At 39.8% G+C, this 16,697-nt stretch overlaps 1 protein-coding gene across 8 annotated transcripts in view; it reads left to right on the plus strand.

Moving 5' to 3' along the window:
- Positions 1-16,697, plus strand: part of eya4 (EYA transcriptional coactivator and phosphatase 4) — a 63,687-nt gene that overhangs the window by 20,013 nt on the left and 26,977 nt on the right. For 5 of the 8 annotated variants that reach the window (XR_005281448.1, XM_038292630.1, XM_038292631.1 and 2 more), the window contains exons 3-4: positions 7,611-7,660; positions 14,938-15,059. Coding sequence is in view for 7 of the 8 variants with exons in the window: in XM_038292630.1 (XP_038148558.1) it covers positions 7,611-7,660; positions 14,938-15,059 (172 nt within the window). In the remaining variant the exon portion in view is untranslated. Of the gene's footprint in view, positions 1-3,472; positions 3,826-5,147; positions 5,189-7,610; positions 7,661-14,937; positions 15,060-16,697 lie in introns of those variants that run through there. The other 3 variants (XM_038292634.1, XM_038292637.1, XM_038292633.1) reach the window with 3 other exon arrangements.

Raw genomic sequence — 16,697 nt, forward strand, 5'->3', positions numbered from 1 at the left:
TGTTGTGTTCTGGAGTGTTAGGCTAACACTAGCCTGTTTCTCTTTTGATATGACTCATTGATCATTCATCCATTGGGTGAACAACACTTTCAGAAAGATGATTTTCATGACTCATAGAAATTTGCTAAACTGTCATAAAAAGAAATTAAGACCGATCTTGAAGGTGGTCTATGTATAATTGATCCGCCCGCACTGAGAGGTGCTAGGTTACCAAACAGGCAACCGAATTTGTTAAAACTAATACCAATATGACATGACCATCTTTGTGAGGAAAAAATATTGCCTAGATTCATGAGATCAAATATCAAATCATGTGTACAACACAAAAAGAATGTTGTGATAAGTTTAAGTGAAAAATACTTAAAGGAAAATTCCGGTTTTTAACACTTTTAGCCCATTTTCTGTAGTGTCCAGGATGAAATCGAATGATCGACACCAAAATTTTGACAATCGGTCCTGTCTCTGCTATTTGGCTCATGCAGAATCCCCCCCTGGCTGCTTCAGAATGGCTTCCATAGTGCATATCCGATAATGTCCTTAAAACAACCTTAAACGTTCTTTTTTTAAAATATGCTACTCACCGGGTCGTCAGCGCTGTTCAGTGACGTTCCAAAAAAAGTTTCGTGAAGAAAAACCGTTCCTGTCTTGTTTTATTTAGCATTTTGTAAATCCCAGAACTATTTTTTCCGATACATCACAACCGCTTATAAACTTCCGCTTCCCGTTCGAATCTGAAGCGTTGCACACTCCAGACCACTAGTTGGCGACGGTATCCTCTACCGTCAAACTCAAAGTCCAATATGTCCTCCTCAAGAATCCACCTTTCGTATTCCATTTTCAGAGTTTTTTAAAGTGTTTAACAGAGACGTTAGCACCTCGACGTCGGAGTACACAGAGTGAAGCAGAAACACTTGGGCCTTGCGAAAAGACTACAACTAAGCGTAAACAGGCCCCATTTCCGTTTCCGGTGGCGGAGGGATATTGACTATTCCAACAGAACTCAATGGGATTTACAAAATGCTAAATAAAACACTACAGGAACATTTGTTCTTTACAAATCTTTTTTTGGGACGTCATTGAACAGCGCTGACGACCCGGTGAGTAGCATATTTTAAAAAAAGAACGTTTAAGGTTGTTTTAAGGACATTATCGGACATGCACTATGGAAGCCATTCTGAAGCAGCCAGGGGGGGATTCTGCATGAGCCAAATAGCAGAGACAGGACCAATTGTCAAAATTTTGGTGTCGATCATTCGATTTCATCCTGGACACTACAGAAAATGGGCTAAAAGTGTTAAAAACCGGAATTTTCCTTTAAATACCACAGGGCATGTAGCAAGCTGTATCACAGACGGCACACAAGCAACAGGTATGTGGAGTTAATGTAAGCTAAGTGAGGTCAAATACTGATTTCTGAAAAATGTCTACCATTGAATAAGAAACATATTCAATGGGAAAATCAACTGATTGGATGTCATTTTCAAGGCCAGATCATCTCACTCCTATACAACTTTTTAGGGTACTTCTAAAGTCAACAAAAAGCAAAGTTGAACAACGGTATTTACTGTACCTGCTGCAGGATACTGTCTGCACATTTTCTGTTAATCTCCCTGCACTATTATCTAATCTAATCTAATCTAATCTAATCTAATCACTGGTGTTTTGTTTTCTCTTTCTTTTGGTCTTTATTTTAAGTATAGCTGTATATTTCATTAGGCATGTTTGAGGACACCTTCTCTCCTCCCTTCTCCACTTGCTGTGAAAATATTTCGCCGGGGATGTTTTCGGACAGCCCCCCTCCAAATGGGGTCTTGCCTGGCTAATAATAAAGTGCTTGAGTTGTCAAGCACTTCGGCAGCACCCTAATCTGTCCTGACATCTAGTCCTTTACATGCACTGTCAAACGTTCAGCCCTCAGACACACACTCACATGTGCAGGAGCTGCACCCTTTTGCTTTAATGTGTACACACCTTCTGAAGACAGTCTATTAATCAAGGCTGGCCGGCAAATGCTTGGGTGTTTGGCTGCATCTCGGTGACCAATCTAGGTGGTTGGTTCCCTGTTGAAGACAGAGGCCAATTTCAATTTGGTCTTCATATCTGTGTAAATATTGCAGCCCTTTTTTCTCCCAAATACGGTTGCGCTAGTGTTACTTGTCTATTTACAAAAATAAGTTGTTGCAATGTATGACGGGAATTAACATTTGCAAAAGCATGCAGGATCGTATATCAGCTGTAGTTTTTTTACAGACTGCAAATGAATCTCAGTGTGTCGAAAAAGCAGATTATCATAAAATTGATTGAAATGAATTACTTCGCTGAAAAAAAGGCCACGAATTTCTACAAAAAATGTCTGTATTAGTGTATCTTTGCACCAGTTGTGATTTCTCATTGAATACTTAAGAGGCTTAATTTTGTAAAATTATAGGTAAAATATGATTTGTTAAACTTCATAAATGTAGTCATTAAACTACATTAAATATGAGTATGTTGTGCATTAATCAGCTGTTGAGCCTGCTCTCCCCTCCAGTCTTGAGCAGCAGGAAGCTGCCTCTAAGCCTTTATGAGAAATCCCTGTTATAACTTCAACGATATAAAGGTATATTATGAAGAAAGTATAGCGTTTTCTTATAAAGTAAAATTCAGTAAAATAGTATTTCAGTATGTTTTTGCATTTTCACCTTTATTTAAACCATTTACCGGCCATAAAACTACAAAATTGTTGTATCACCTCAAATTAGAAATGACAAGAATGTATCTAACCCGATTTTTAAGGTGAAATGAATAAGCTACTCATTTACATCATATTTATTTGTTTGAAAAGTTTATTAATATAATAATAGTGTTACTTTCAAAAGGTGAATAAAATGGTGTAAAAGTTAGCCTGGCTTGTCTTGGGCTCAGTACCAGACTTTAAAACTGTCTTGACGATCAAAGTGAAAGAGTGCCATCTTCAGACCGATGTAACTTGGAGGTTTGATGAATGTAAGTGTCCGCTCCCATCCAGCCTTCCTGCTGATCTCTATTTAACCCAAGACACATGTGTGTAGCCGAGTGGTTCCAGTTAACACGGGCTGACAGTGTGTTCAGGTGTACATGTGGGCCCCTGTGTGGTGCGGGTGTCTAAGTATGTGTGGAGGGGATATGGGGGAGGAGGAATGGTCAATTGAAAGGTGTGAAGTTTATGGTCATGTTTGTATTTTCTACTGCAAGGCATTGATCTGTATACTCATACATTGTCTTCATTGATACATTTGTTTACTATATTTTTTATGGACATATTGATTTCAGATCAAAGACTCACCCAAAATTAGACTGGAAATACAAAATGATTAACATTTAAAATGTTCTTAAGCTCTAATTGTAAGCTTGGGTGAGTTTGTAATGAGTGACAGCTGAGAAAAAAAAAGAGGAGGAGGAGAGGAGAAAAAGAGGGGGTGGAGGCAGAGGAGGAGAGAAACAAGACGAGTGAAATGTTCCCCATTACTGGAGTCGGGAAGACAGCAGCTGTGCATGGATTGACCTCAGCAGCAGCAGCAGAGAGGACATAGTTTACATGCAGGGTTTCTTTTCTGTTCCAAAAAAAGGGAAAAAGAAAATCCCAAAAGAGAAGAAGGATAAAAATTGTAGTGTTGTGCAAATCCTGGAGTACAAAGTGTGAAGCAGGTAGAAGGAGAAAAGAGGCACTCAGGGAGTGTGTGTGCGTCTCCATTTGTGGGTAAGAGGGCAGCGGGTCTGTGTCTTAAGGGGGAGCTGCCGGATCGCAGAGCTCTGTTATGCGCTGTGGAAGTGTGGGACTGTTAACTGGCCTGATTACAGTCTGAGGTAAGAATGCATCTACAAGCCTGAGAAGATATTTATTTTCATATTCAAAGATAACACAAGCTGCTGTTATACAGCAAAGTGAATCGCGAAATATCTCACTGTTAGAAGTTTGCTGTTTACCTAAATAGAAATTATTTGTGGAGAAAATGAAAAAAATTCAGTACCAGAAAAGTTAGTAGATTTATGTATATTTATTTATTTTATCTATATGTATTTATTTTATATGTATTTATTTATTTATTTATATGTTGCTGCATTTTCTAATAATTCATTAATATATTTTAATTTCCCCTTCTCCTATACAGTCACTCTTTATAAGAAATATTTGCCACAAAAAAGTACATTATTTTTAAACAAACATTGTACGTATAATAATAATAATATACTACTACTAATAATAATAATAATAATGATAATAATAATGATAATAATAATAATAATAATAATAATAAAAATACTGTTCTTAGCGGAAACCACCAGCTCAGCGATTCTTTTTCTTTCTCTTTGTCCTGCATAAGAGGAAAAAACCGTTTGCCACAGACAGTCCTTAAGTATCCATTTGATGTTGATTTTCAGCAACTTTATTGAGCTTTTTAAGAAATAAAATAATTAACTAAATGTAATGGAGCTCAGCGAAAATCCTTAATAGCATATATATCTGCCTGACACATTTCTGGTCTGCATAGTTCTAAAGTAAAGTGACATATTATTAGAAAGAACATCGTATTGTTTGCTCAAATGAACCTTTATAGTGCTAATTACCTGTGCTAGATGGATACATCCCATGGGGAGTTCTTTCACCGACCAGGTAGTGTTCAAGACCGGTCACCCGGTCAACCAGGTCAAAGGTCATCTTTTTGGGTGGCTCAGGTGACACAAATGGTTTATTCAGACATTGTGGCCCCCGAAAAGTGAACTCAGGGGATCTTTGTTTCTAATGTTAGAAATAAAGCGCTGGTTCTTACAGAACTAATGCTGCTAGATGTGATAGATGTGTATTAATAAGAGATGTTTAATATTTCAGTTGTATTAGCTGTTATTTAACATCTTTTGAACTGTCTTTTTCAATGACTTTGACTTTATGAACAGCAGAAAATCCAGTAATGTTAAAGATGATTTCTTATGCCCACCATATTTGATTAAAGCCTGAAGTCATATGAAATGAACATGTGGTATTTTTACATATGAGATACATGTGTGTAGGAGTCAGAAATAAAAAGGCTTGTTATGCTGAGGAAGGCGAGAGACTCGGACACTGAGGGAAAGCCTGCGTCCTAAAAGCTTTCCGGGATCAAAGCCTGCGTGTGCTTGTGTTTTCATAGATCCTGTTGAGGCAGAAACCAAGCCAAGCATATGCATTACAGTATGTGTTTTCCTTTGTGTGCGTGTGTTATGTGTGCATGTGTGTCCGGGCCCTGCATGTGTTTTACATGTGGACTGTAGTTTCTCACGGCCATCCCAGTTGATGCTATGAGTGACAGCCTTGTTGAATTTCAGTAAAGCATAAAACGTGACATGAAAGTGGTGCGTATGGGTGTGTGTGTGTGTGTGTAAAGTGATCCATACGAAAAGACTGAATGACCTTTGACCTCTGTCTTAAATGGCTAAGTGTGCCTTCTTATTCACTCTCAGCAGGATTCTCTAATCAGAACCATAACAGGACAAAGGCATCCTCTCCACATAAACACACAGACATGTCCCATTTTCCAGAAAGCCTGAGTTTAACGTCCACTTTGCTCTTTTTCAGAGTACTTACCTATGATTGCGATAATTTGGAAATTACTTGAATTTATGCTGCCTGGTTGAATTTTCCTAGGAGTGCATTGTGCCCTATGCGAAAATGTGCGCTTGGCAGCCTGCGCGTGCTCCTACACCTTGATAGTGTGTTGACACAGTGATTATAGAGCAGCTGGTACACATTGGCCCTCGCTCCACCCTGCATTTACTCGTCTAATTAGTTCCTGATCCAAATAAGAGAGAGGAATTTTAATAGAGAACCACTGGTCTGCTGTCTGGCCCGACATAGCCTCACACAAAGGCGTGCTTAAAGTGAGCCTGTGTGTGGGGAGTGTATGCTGTAGGGTAAACTGAAGTATGTTTTTCTATATTCACCCCCCAATAGTACCTGCACACATTGATTGACATGACCAAATGTCACATGTACCCCCCAAAGTCAAGTCTGAGTTCAATTTCTGCATTGACATATTTAACACTGCGACCTAACATGACCCTGCTGGGACCTTTAAACTCTTGCATGGGGTTGAGAGGCGTGATCAAGCTCAGAGTGGAGATAGGGTCACAGGTGAACAAGGGAGAGTTAATATCTGTCACTTAGACTGTAGTTAGCACTTTGAAAATGGAGGTAGCTACTGCTATGGACAGCAGGTCATTATTAATCAGGAGTTCATGATTGTTAATATAGACACAAGATGATAGTGGTTCTTCATTATATCATGTGTTTAGTTTAGTGTTGGAGAATTCATACACTTTAAGGAGCAATTGAACACTGCTTTTATTTAAACAGAAAAAACTACAATCTTTCTTACTGCTAAAACATGATATATAGATTGTTGAAGAATTTTTTTTTAGATTTATAAAAAGGACACTTTTCTTTCTGTTTTTCTGAAATTAACTAGACCTAACCTTACTAGTTTTAGGTCTGATTGAATGCTAGAATAATGTGGAAAATGTTCTCTAAAATTACTATTAGTGTTTTAAAGTCAGACATCCATATGCAGCTTAGTTGAATTGAGAACGATTATGAATGTATATTAAAGGAGTACCATAAACGCACTGATTGGAAATTTGGTCTTGGTTGTTATTTCTATTTGGGAAAAATCAAAAGAAACAAGCCCCAAAATAATTGTGAAAAGAATAGTGATGCTACCAGCTCATCTTTGGGTAAACATTTTCTATCCCTCATTTTAAGACATTCACATCTTGTAAAGCATATACACCTCGGGAATGTCCACCCATTATACCCTCCATACCAAATGCTAGTTAGCCTAAAAGTAAAAATCCATGTTTTTGGAATAGTCGTTGCAAAGTTCTGATTTTAGCCCTATGGAAAAAATGTGGGCAGAGCTGAGAAGGTGTGTTTGAACAGGACAATCTACAAACTACTTATTTTCACCAGTTCTGTCCAAAAGAACGAGCCAAAGTGATAAAAGCAATTCTGAGAAACTCATACAAGGATGCCAAATAAGTTAAACCCGAGTCATGCAGTCTGCCAAACACTAGAGAAATGTTTGTTAATGTCTAAATATACAAAAAAGGAAAAAAAAGTCCTTGGCCTTCAATGAATAGGAATTGGTAATATTCAGTGACATCAAAACATAGAAGATCTCAGTTTCTTGTTGAGCAAAATGTGTAACAGCAACAGATTGGGGAGGGATAACACTGCATTGCCAGAAAATTGTAGATGACAATATATTTACTTTAGCTGTTTTTCTCATGAGTTTGTGAGGAAAAAAGTTTTTTTTAATTATTATTCTTCATTTACTTTGATAGCTGTAACAATCCCAATAAAATAAAAATGAAAATGAAAATAATCCTAAAAGTTTAGTTTTTGATAATACATATTTATGCTTATGGAAATGTCTTAGTCACATAGGTTTATAATCCTGGTACAATGTGTCTGACTCATTAACACCAGTTTATGGGGCTTGTTTTTATTGGAAACTTAACACTGGTTCTTGTGAGCCGTTATTGTGTCATGCTTTGCTTTTGTGTGTTCAAGGCTTGGTGTTTTGAAAGAAATTTACCGTCCTCTGGTCTCTCCGCAGGTGAAGAAATCACACCGTGAATCTCATGTTCCAGACCCTTCAGACACCAGGTATGATCATTTCTGCCTGTGTGTTGTTTATATTGCATGTTTTTTGTGTCCTCTTTCTCTGCTCATGGTGCAATGGTGAGGTCATAGGTACTTGCCAAAGGCTTCAGTTTCTGAAAACCACCAACACACCAGATACAAAAGAAATATATACCCATTACTGTTAGCTGAAACGAAAATGACATGGGCTGCACATGCATAAAGAACATGTTTCCAATTAATGAATCAATCTAAAATGAATTGATCTTATCAATCAACTAATGAATAATTAAAAAGTGGACATTTTCTTTTTAAAAAAAGTTTTCTTTGTATGAAGGTTTTTCCATAGGCTAGATAGGCTGCTGAATTTAAAAAGACAACACAGTGAATTAGATATTTCAACTATTTAATAGAGATATTTCTATTACTGCACAGAGTAACAGCTTTTAATCATATTACTGAATCAGATTTTTTGTCATTCTACAAAGCAATGGTTCATTGGGGCTAAATTTATATATTTTTCTTTAAGAAAATGCACCATGTATCCTTTTCCTTCCACATCACACTTATCGGCTGCATTGTGTTGGTTAGTCATTACTAGCATGTAGCAGTTTGTCATTGTTACATGACCAAATGTTTAAGATATATCAATACTTTTAACGGCCAGTGATGTTTTTTTTTTAACACTATAGCTGGCTGGGAAAGAGAAATCTTAACTTTGAGGCTTTTCTTTAACCAAAATGGAAAAAAATCCAGTTAAGCTGGAATTAATATAATCTTTTTCTCCATCCGTGAATCTGCTATGTGTCTTTGACTTCACCGAGGGGTACAGTTTACTAGAATTTTGCTCATTTTAGTCAAAGACCAGATGTAATGTAAAAAACAGAGAAGAGTTTATGAAACACCAATTCCTGCCACTGCCTCTTAAGAGGAGCAAAACAGGGAGAGGAAGAAAATGAGCAAGGAAGGGAGAGGGAATCATTTCCTGCTGTTGAAAGACCAAAGTAAGGATGGAAGAAGCATTTTGAACACCCAGAGAGAATATTAACCTTTTTACATATTTGGAAGACATACAGTACTTATAGACCAAAAGTGCAAGAGAACATAATAACTTACTTGCTAAAGTAATATAAGGTTTACATTTTTTTTCCTATGCATGATTCCTCTTTGCAAATCATCTTCACACAACTCAGGCAGAATTGTTATTTATCTTGACTTTGGTTAATAGTTATGTGTGGAGATGCTATTTGACCGCTGCACTAGGATGTTCACTTTAACCAGCAGGACCTTACTTCAGTGTGTGTGTGTTTTTTTTTTTCCATCTTTGCATTTGTTTGGTTTATGTTTTATCTCCTAACGGAAGGAGACAAAATTTTACAGGTGCAGTAGTTTAGAGCACTTGAACAAACATATGAGAACCATCTTGTCTCAAAGATGTTCTCCAACTGCTGCTTGAAGTTTCACTGCATGACTATCCATAAAAATAAGTTAGTAGTTACAATGTGCATCATCATTTGAAAAAATAGATTTTTGTATTGACTATAATAATAATAATAATACATTTTATTTAAAAAGGCGCCTTTCTGGACACTCAAGGTCACCGTACAAAACATAAAAAGTGTCAGAAAAAATAAAAATTATAATTATAAAAACATTTAAAAACATTTAAAAATACAGAGGCTGTGACAGTGAAATTGATATTTTTAAAGAGAATAAGCAATCTTGAACAGATGGGTTTTGAGTTGTATTTTAAAATGGAGAATTGAGTCCGTATTTCGAAGTTGGGGTGGTAGAGAGTTCCAGAGGCGGGGGGCAGAGCGGCTGAATGCTCTGCTCCCCATGGTGGTGAGACGGGCGGAGGGGACAGACAGGTGCAAAGCAGATGAGGATCTAAGAGCACGGGAGGGGGTGGGAACATGCAGGAGGTCTGACAGATATGGGGGGGCAAGATGGTGAAGTGCCTTGAAAGTCATCATGATAATTTTATATTGAATGCGGAACTGTATGGGGAGCCAGTGGAGCTGTCGGAGGACCGGAGTGATGTGGTGGATAGAGGGAGTTCTTGTTATGATGCGAGCAGCTGAGTTCTGGACCAGTTGTAGTTTGTGGAGTGATTTCTGAGGAAGTCCAAAGAGGAGGGAGTTGCAGTAATCTAGTCGGGAGGTGACAAGGCTGTGCACAAGTATGGCAGTAGTGTGTGGGGTAAGGGAGGGACGGAGGCGGTTGATGTTTCTTAAGTGGAAGTAGGCAGACCGGGTAATGTTATTTATATGGGATTGGAAAGATAGTGTGCTATCGAGGATGACACCCAGACTCTTAACCTGGGGGGAGGGGGAGATGGAGGAGCTATCAATAGTGACTTGGAAACTGTCGGTTTTGGAAAGAGTTGATTTGGTACCAATGAGGAGAACCTCGGTTTTACTACTGTTTAATTGAAGGAAGTTGTTGGTGAACCAGGCCTTTAATTCACAGATGCAATTTCTGAGGGAGGTGGGCGGAAGAGAGGACGATGGCTGCGTGGTGAGGTAGAGCTGGGTGTCATCAGCATAGCAATGGAAGTGGATGTTGAATTTACGGAAGATATTGCCAAGGGGAAGGAGGTAGATGATGAAGAGCAGAGGCCCCAGAACAGAGCCCTGGGGCACACCTGAGGTGACGGGGGAGGGGGTGGATTTGAGGGTCTTCAGTTGAATGAACTGAGTGCGATCAGAAAAATAAGAAATAAACCAGTCCAACGGAGTGCTCGTGATGCCAATGGAAGAAAGCCTACTGAGGAGGGTGGTGTGACAGATGGTGTCGAAGGCTGCACTCAGGTCGAGGAGGATGAGGATGGTGAGTAGTCCAGAATCAGATGCCATGAGGAGGTCATTGGTGATTTTGATGAGTGCTGTTTCAGTGCTATGGAGTGGCCGGAAACCAGACTGAAATTCTTCATACAGGCTGTTGGCACATAGGTGAGAATGGAGTTGGGAGGCAACTGTTTTTTTCAAGAATTTTGGAGATGAAGGGTAAATTGGAGATAGGACGGAGGTTGTTGAAGTTGGTGGGGTCGGCACCAGGTTTTTTTACAATCGGGGTGATGGCAGCAGTTTTGAGAGGTGTAGGGACAGTTCCAGTGGTGAGGGAGGAGTGGATGATAGCAGAGATGAGGGGAGCCAGAGAGGGAAGGCAGGTTTTGACAAGTTGTGTTGGGAGGGGGTCCAATTGACAGGTGGATGATTTGGATTTCTGGATGAGCTCTGTGATTTCCGAGACAGTGGGAGGATGGAAGGAGGAGAATAAATGTGTAGGTGGGGGGAGATCTGCTGAGTTGTTGAGATGAGCCGTTGATCCAAGGTTCTGGTGAATGTTCTTGATTTTTTCTGTGAAGTATGACATGATGTCATTGCAGAAGGAGGTTGTGTAAAGGTGCAGGGGGAAAGGGTCCTGGGGTTTGATGGTATTGTTAAGTATAGAGAAAAGTGACTTAGAGCTCTGTTGATTGGCAGTGATTAAGTTGGAGTAGTACTGTGATTTGGTGCTGGCAATGGAGTCCTTATAGTGCATAATGTGATTATTGTACATTTCTTTGTGTATAGTAAGACCAGTTTTTCTGTAAAGTCTTTCAAGTTGCCGTCCTTTGGTTTTCATGTTTCTGAGATTTGGGGTGTACCAGGGGGAGGAGACAGAGAAAGAAACAAATCTATTTTTTAGAGGAGCAAGTGAGTCAAGAATATTATGGAGACCAGTGTTGTAATGAAAAACCAGATCATCAGGGGTTAGTAGATTATTGAAGTCAAGGAGGCAGGATGAGTGGATACTTGAAATAAGGGTGGAGGGATCAATTTTCTTTATGTTCCGGAAGGATATGAGGCGGGATGTTTTAGAGACTGAGAGAGTAAGATTAACTGCAAATGAGAGGAGAAAATGGTCACTTATGGGGAGTTCATCAGATGTTATGTTGTGGGGGATGACACCAGAGCAACAGATTAAATCCAGAATATGTCCTTTGGTGTGTGTGGGGGTAGTGGTGTATTGCTGACATCCAAAACTCTCTAGGCAGGAAGTAAAGTCTTTGGTAAGAGTTCAGTGCAGCCTAATGGAGAACAAAAAGATCAGCAGGGGAGTCATTGGAGGAGTTCCTCTAAAAATTTCTGAAAAAGAGATTCTGGAAAACATAAGCGGTGCAAAAGTAAAAGAAGTAAAACGGTTAAAAACAACAAGAAACGGAGAAAGATCTGACAGTTTATCAGTGCTAATTAAATTTGAGGAAGAGCAATTACCAAGCAAAGTATTCATCGGTTACATAAGCTATAATGTCAAAATCTACAATCCTCCACCATTGAGATGTTTCAAATGCCAAAAATTCGGTCACATTGCAGCAGTTTGTAAAGGGAAACAGAGGTGTGGAAGGTGTGCAGGAGAACATGAGTACGGAAAATGTGGAAAAGAAGCTAAAATAAAATGCTGTAATTGTGGTGGAGAACATACTGCTGCCTATCGCGGCTGTGAAGCAAGCAAAAGGTCTGAGGAAATTAAAAAAATGAAATTTGAGCTCGGAATAACCTACGCTGAAGCTGCAAAAAGGATCCCATCTCAGTCAGAAAAACCCAAACCTACAGTTCAACACACGGCAAATTCCAAACCTCTAGAGAATCAAAAAATTGATGAAGACTCACTTATTGTTAAAAAGACAAATTTTGTTCTTTTCATGGTAGAAGTAATTAATTGTACTGCACAGACAACAAAAAAAAACGGAAAAAATCAAAATAATAGTGAAGGCTGCAGAAAAATATCTGGACATTAAAGATTTGAACTGGGAGATGGTTGGAAGTATGATGGGAGGACCGATGGGACCATCAGAAACTGGCAGAGTTAAGATGACCTAGAGTAAATTAAAAATTATATGGGCAAATGTGATTTAGTATTATGTTGGTTTAAGTTACACAGGTTTTTTTTTTTTTTTTTTTTTTTTTTTTTTTTTTTTTTTTTTTTTTTTTTTTTGGGGGGGGGGGGGGGGGGGGGGTGAATCGTTTTCTGTTTTCTTGCTTTACTCCATATCAGTTGGTGGCGGTAATGCACAATTCACAAGTCTGCCAACCGCCATAAAACCCCATAAGAAGAAGAAGAAAGTCTTTGGTAAGAGGCGAATTGGTGTTGTCCATGTGGATATTGAAATCACCCAGCAGAATTAAGTTTGGTGAGAGAGAGGATAGGTGGGTGAGAAAATCAGCAAACTCAGTTAAAAAGGCACTATTCGGTTTTGGGGGGCGGTAGACAGCAGCAATGATGGTTGGAGTTGGACCAGATAGCTTGCAGACTGTGGATTCAAACGTGCTTGAAACTGGAGCTGATACCGGCGAGACTTTCCAATTCTCGCGATGAATTATCGCGAGACCTCCTCCGCGACCGGAACCACGGGGTTGAGAGACGTAAACAAACCCACTAGGAGTGGAATCGTTGAGCTGAGAGTAATCTTGGGGCTGTTGCCAGGTCTCGGTTAAGCAGAGAAAGTCCAGTTTACGGTCAGTGATGAGATCCTGAATGAGATGTCCCTTGCTTGTCAGTGAACGGATGTTGAGCAGAGCAAAGTTGAGTGCGTTGTTGTCGCAGCTGGTGGTGGTGCTAGCCGACCGAGCTAGGCGGGCTAACACGCTGTGGTCGACAGCCCGGCTGGTGGAGCATGGAGGGCGACGAATCCACCGTCGGGAGCTGGACCAGATGGATTTTATTGCTGTTGAACCGTTGCGGTGGACAATCCGACGGGAACCTCGGTGGATGTATCTCCGACGTGGCTGGAAGGTGGTGTCCGGGTGAAGGTGGAGAGCCTCGGGCGCAGGTCCAAGGGAGTGACAGCGGAGCCGGAGCAGGTCAGCGGGTGAATACTGCAGCAAACCCGCCACTTGCAGGTGAGCGGGCAGTAGGAATATCCAGATACAGACAAGCAGGGTGTATGTCCTGCCGGTCCACATTATTAAAAACGCCAGGTGAGGCTGAAAACGAGGCAGGACAGGTGAGCTACTGGTAGTAGCCTAGTTGGGACTCACACAGTCCTGTAGTGCTGACGAATCGTGGTCGTATTCCCAGTAAAAACAATCCCAGTAAAAACAATTAGACTGTCCGTTAGAAAGTAAAAAAGTTTAAAAGTTACCGGTGAGCGAAGGCAGTGAGCAACGAATACAAAAATACCGGCGAGCAGCGGCAGCAAGTCGTGCCAGCGTTCACTCCCCCAGCGTATCCTCAAAGTGTTTGTGTCAATGTGTTTTCCCATTTTAAAACGTAATCTTAATCTAACGTCTAGATATACCGTTCTTTACAGACCATTAGTCGATACTTTTTTCCCACACTGAATAATGAGCCTTATATGAAGGTGCTGCTTTTCTGTTGATTTTTCCTAACGGCCAGGGGGATCTCTATGGAGATCATAGAAGAAGGGGTTCATTTTCATTTAGCACAGGCATATTAGCAGCAGGCGCAATAGGACACAAATGTCCTGAATTTACCTATTTTGACAATTATTTGCCGCTTCAAACCTGTCAAACCATTTAATTTTCTGCAACTCCTGCAGAGTTGAAATAAAGAGCTGATGAAGCACCGTCTTTCATAAGAAGCTCTTGCTTCCGCAATCCAACAAGCTAATGGGAGCGGGCATTCTTTTTTGTCCCTATTCTAGGGGTTATGTGTAGAGCCCCCCTACAGGTTTGGTGGGGGACGGTTCAGTAGATAGTGGCAGCTGATATGGCCTGGTGGGGCTTGTATATATATGTTTCCATTTCTTTAAAAATAAATTATGGGTGCGACTTATAGTGAGGTTTGCTTTATAGTTCGGAATATACGGTACAATGAATATTGTAAGGACCCCAGTGGATGTTTCATCTGTTCGCCCTCTAACTGCCCATACACTCACTCTCAGACTTTTAGTTTAACATCACCACCTTGTGTGCTGATTCAACCCAGTCATGCATGTAGAGCGCATTGTAAAAGAGCACGGAGAGCTGTGGGTTTGTATTGTAGCTCATATGTGTATACACACATTCACACACATACACACACACATCCCAGTCCATAAAATAGTCAGCAGGCCCACTGTCTAACGCCTCTGAACACATGCTCGGCTAAGCTGACTGTCACTGAGCTGCATGAGGTTTATGACCCAGCGTGAATATACTGAATGTGACTGAACCTGCTCACTGGGAGTCTTAAATATTAAATGAAAGACATTGGTCTTCCAGCTGGGAGAATGTTTTTCTGTTGATTTCTGTTTAATTCATGAATTGCGGTCTATCTTATTGCTTCATGTCCTCCATGCTCTCCTTTGTAAGGTCTATGGAAATGCAGGACCTAGCCAGTCCTCATAACCGCGTGGGAACCGGAGACTCAACAGGCTCCAAACTGGACAAGAACAACCTTGGCAGTCCGTCTATCACCACTAATGGAACAGGAGGTGAGCAGGCAAAAGATGTTCACCACTTGTGACTATGATAGAAAGGTTTATTTAAGCCATCTAATGGTCGCTCTGTCAGATTATAACCCCAGACTCCTATTTATTTCAATGGAATACTATGAAATAGGCCAGCAAAAAGTAAAGCTTATATGTAGTAGATGGAGTTTTCTTTTTATTATTCTGAATGAAAATCTAAAAATGCAGTTTGAATGTTTCCTGCCTGAGTTAATACTAAATCAAATAACCTTTTCAGTTCTGATACTCCTCCATTTTTTTAACATATTGAGAGAAAAAAAAATCAGTTTTGAACCTTCCTTTTTATAACAGCCCTCAAGCACAGACATACTAAATGATGAGTGACCAACTTTTAAGTTTGAAAGTATTTCTGCAGGATTTTTCTGTAGCTACATCCTACTAGATTTCCTTCAAATCTGACCAGCTCTTCTATCCCTGAAAAAAAAAAAACTTTCCCACATGTTGCTGCCTCCACCATATTTTGCAATGAGGATGATGTGTTCAGAGTGATGAGCATTTGTGCTCAAGTAAACCACAACAGAATCCCTTTAAACCTTTAGTAAAGCTCTTCTGCTTTCCTCCGCTAACCAGTTGGAAAAATGCATGTGTGTGTATTTTGGGTTTTAAGTGCAAGCCCAAATTCCTACTGGAAACTATTTCCTCTACAAGAACATTAAAGCATCACTGCTGTCTTAGATGTCAACACCAGCTTTTGCACTTTTCTTCTTTTTTTCCTCCATCAAAACTTTATAATTGATTTTTTTCTATTTTTCACCATTTGATATCCCTCTTTTCTGCAGGTTTCCTATAAGTGGGACAAGGCAGTAAAATGTAATAACACTGGATGTTAAGTTTTTATTGAAGAAAATTAGTTGCTCAGTTGAAATGAAAAAATTATAATGAGTCAATGATAACAGAAAAAAAGCTTGGTAATATTCATGTGACAAGAGAGACATTGCCACACCGATTGTAGTGGCCATGGTGGACTAACACCAAATTCAGACACCCTCAAGTCATTTCTGATGAGCTCACAGTTAATAGTCAAAGCAGACAGAGTCAGGACTACACGCAGGCAGCCAAAACAAACTACATAACCAGCATTCCCTTCACCTGACATCAGCCAACACTGAGGCCCACGGGCCATCTCCACAGCAACTCATTCGTCTTCATTACAGCTGGTCCACTGGGTTCTAATGCTCCCAGAGGGGATTAATGAGGTTGACCGGAATTAAATGGAGTTCTCATATGGTTGCTGATGAGTTTTAATCATGTTCAAAGAAGTGAGCATATACCGTATGTACTGTATAAAGAGGGTCAAGAGGCCTGCTGTTCTAGATTGGTGATCACATGCTGTGGCTGGTTTCTTTGTGTATAGGATGCATTTCTAAGCACATGCTTGTAGATCGAAGCAGCGAAAGTGCATCATAAAGCTTATTTTTTAAACCTTGAACTCTTACTTCATGTTGACTTTTTTTGTATTCAGCTAATTATTTGTTAAACTGAAAAAACAGTACGATCTGCTATGACCCAGCAACCCATTGAAATGGTTTCATCTTGTATTTAGCCTCAACATGATCCAGATTTACCACCAAAAGAATTTAATATAGAAAGAAACCTCCTGAG

Source organism: Cyprinodon tularosa, unplaced genomic scaffold (genome assembly GCF_016077235.1).
Source record: "Cyprinodon tularosa strain WSP-4 unplaced genomic scaffold, ASM1607723v1 ctg315, whole genome shotgun sequence".
Taxonomy (NCBI): domain Eukaryota; kingdom Metazoa; phylum Chordata; class Actinopteri; order Cyprinodontiformes; family Cyprinodontidae; genus Cyprinodon; species Cyprinodon tularosa.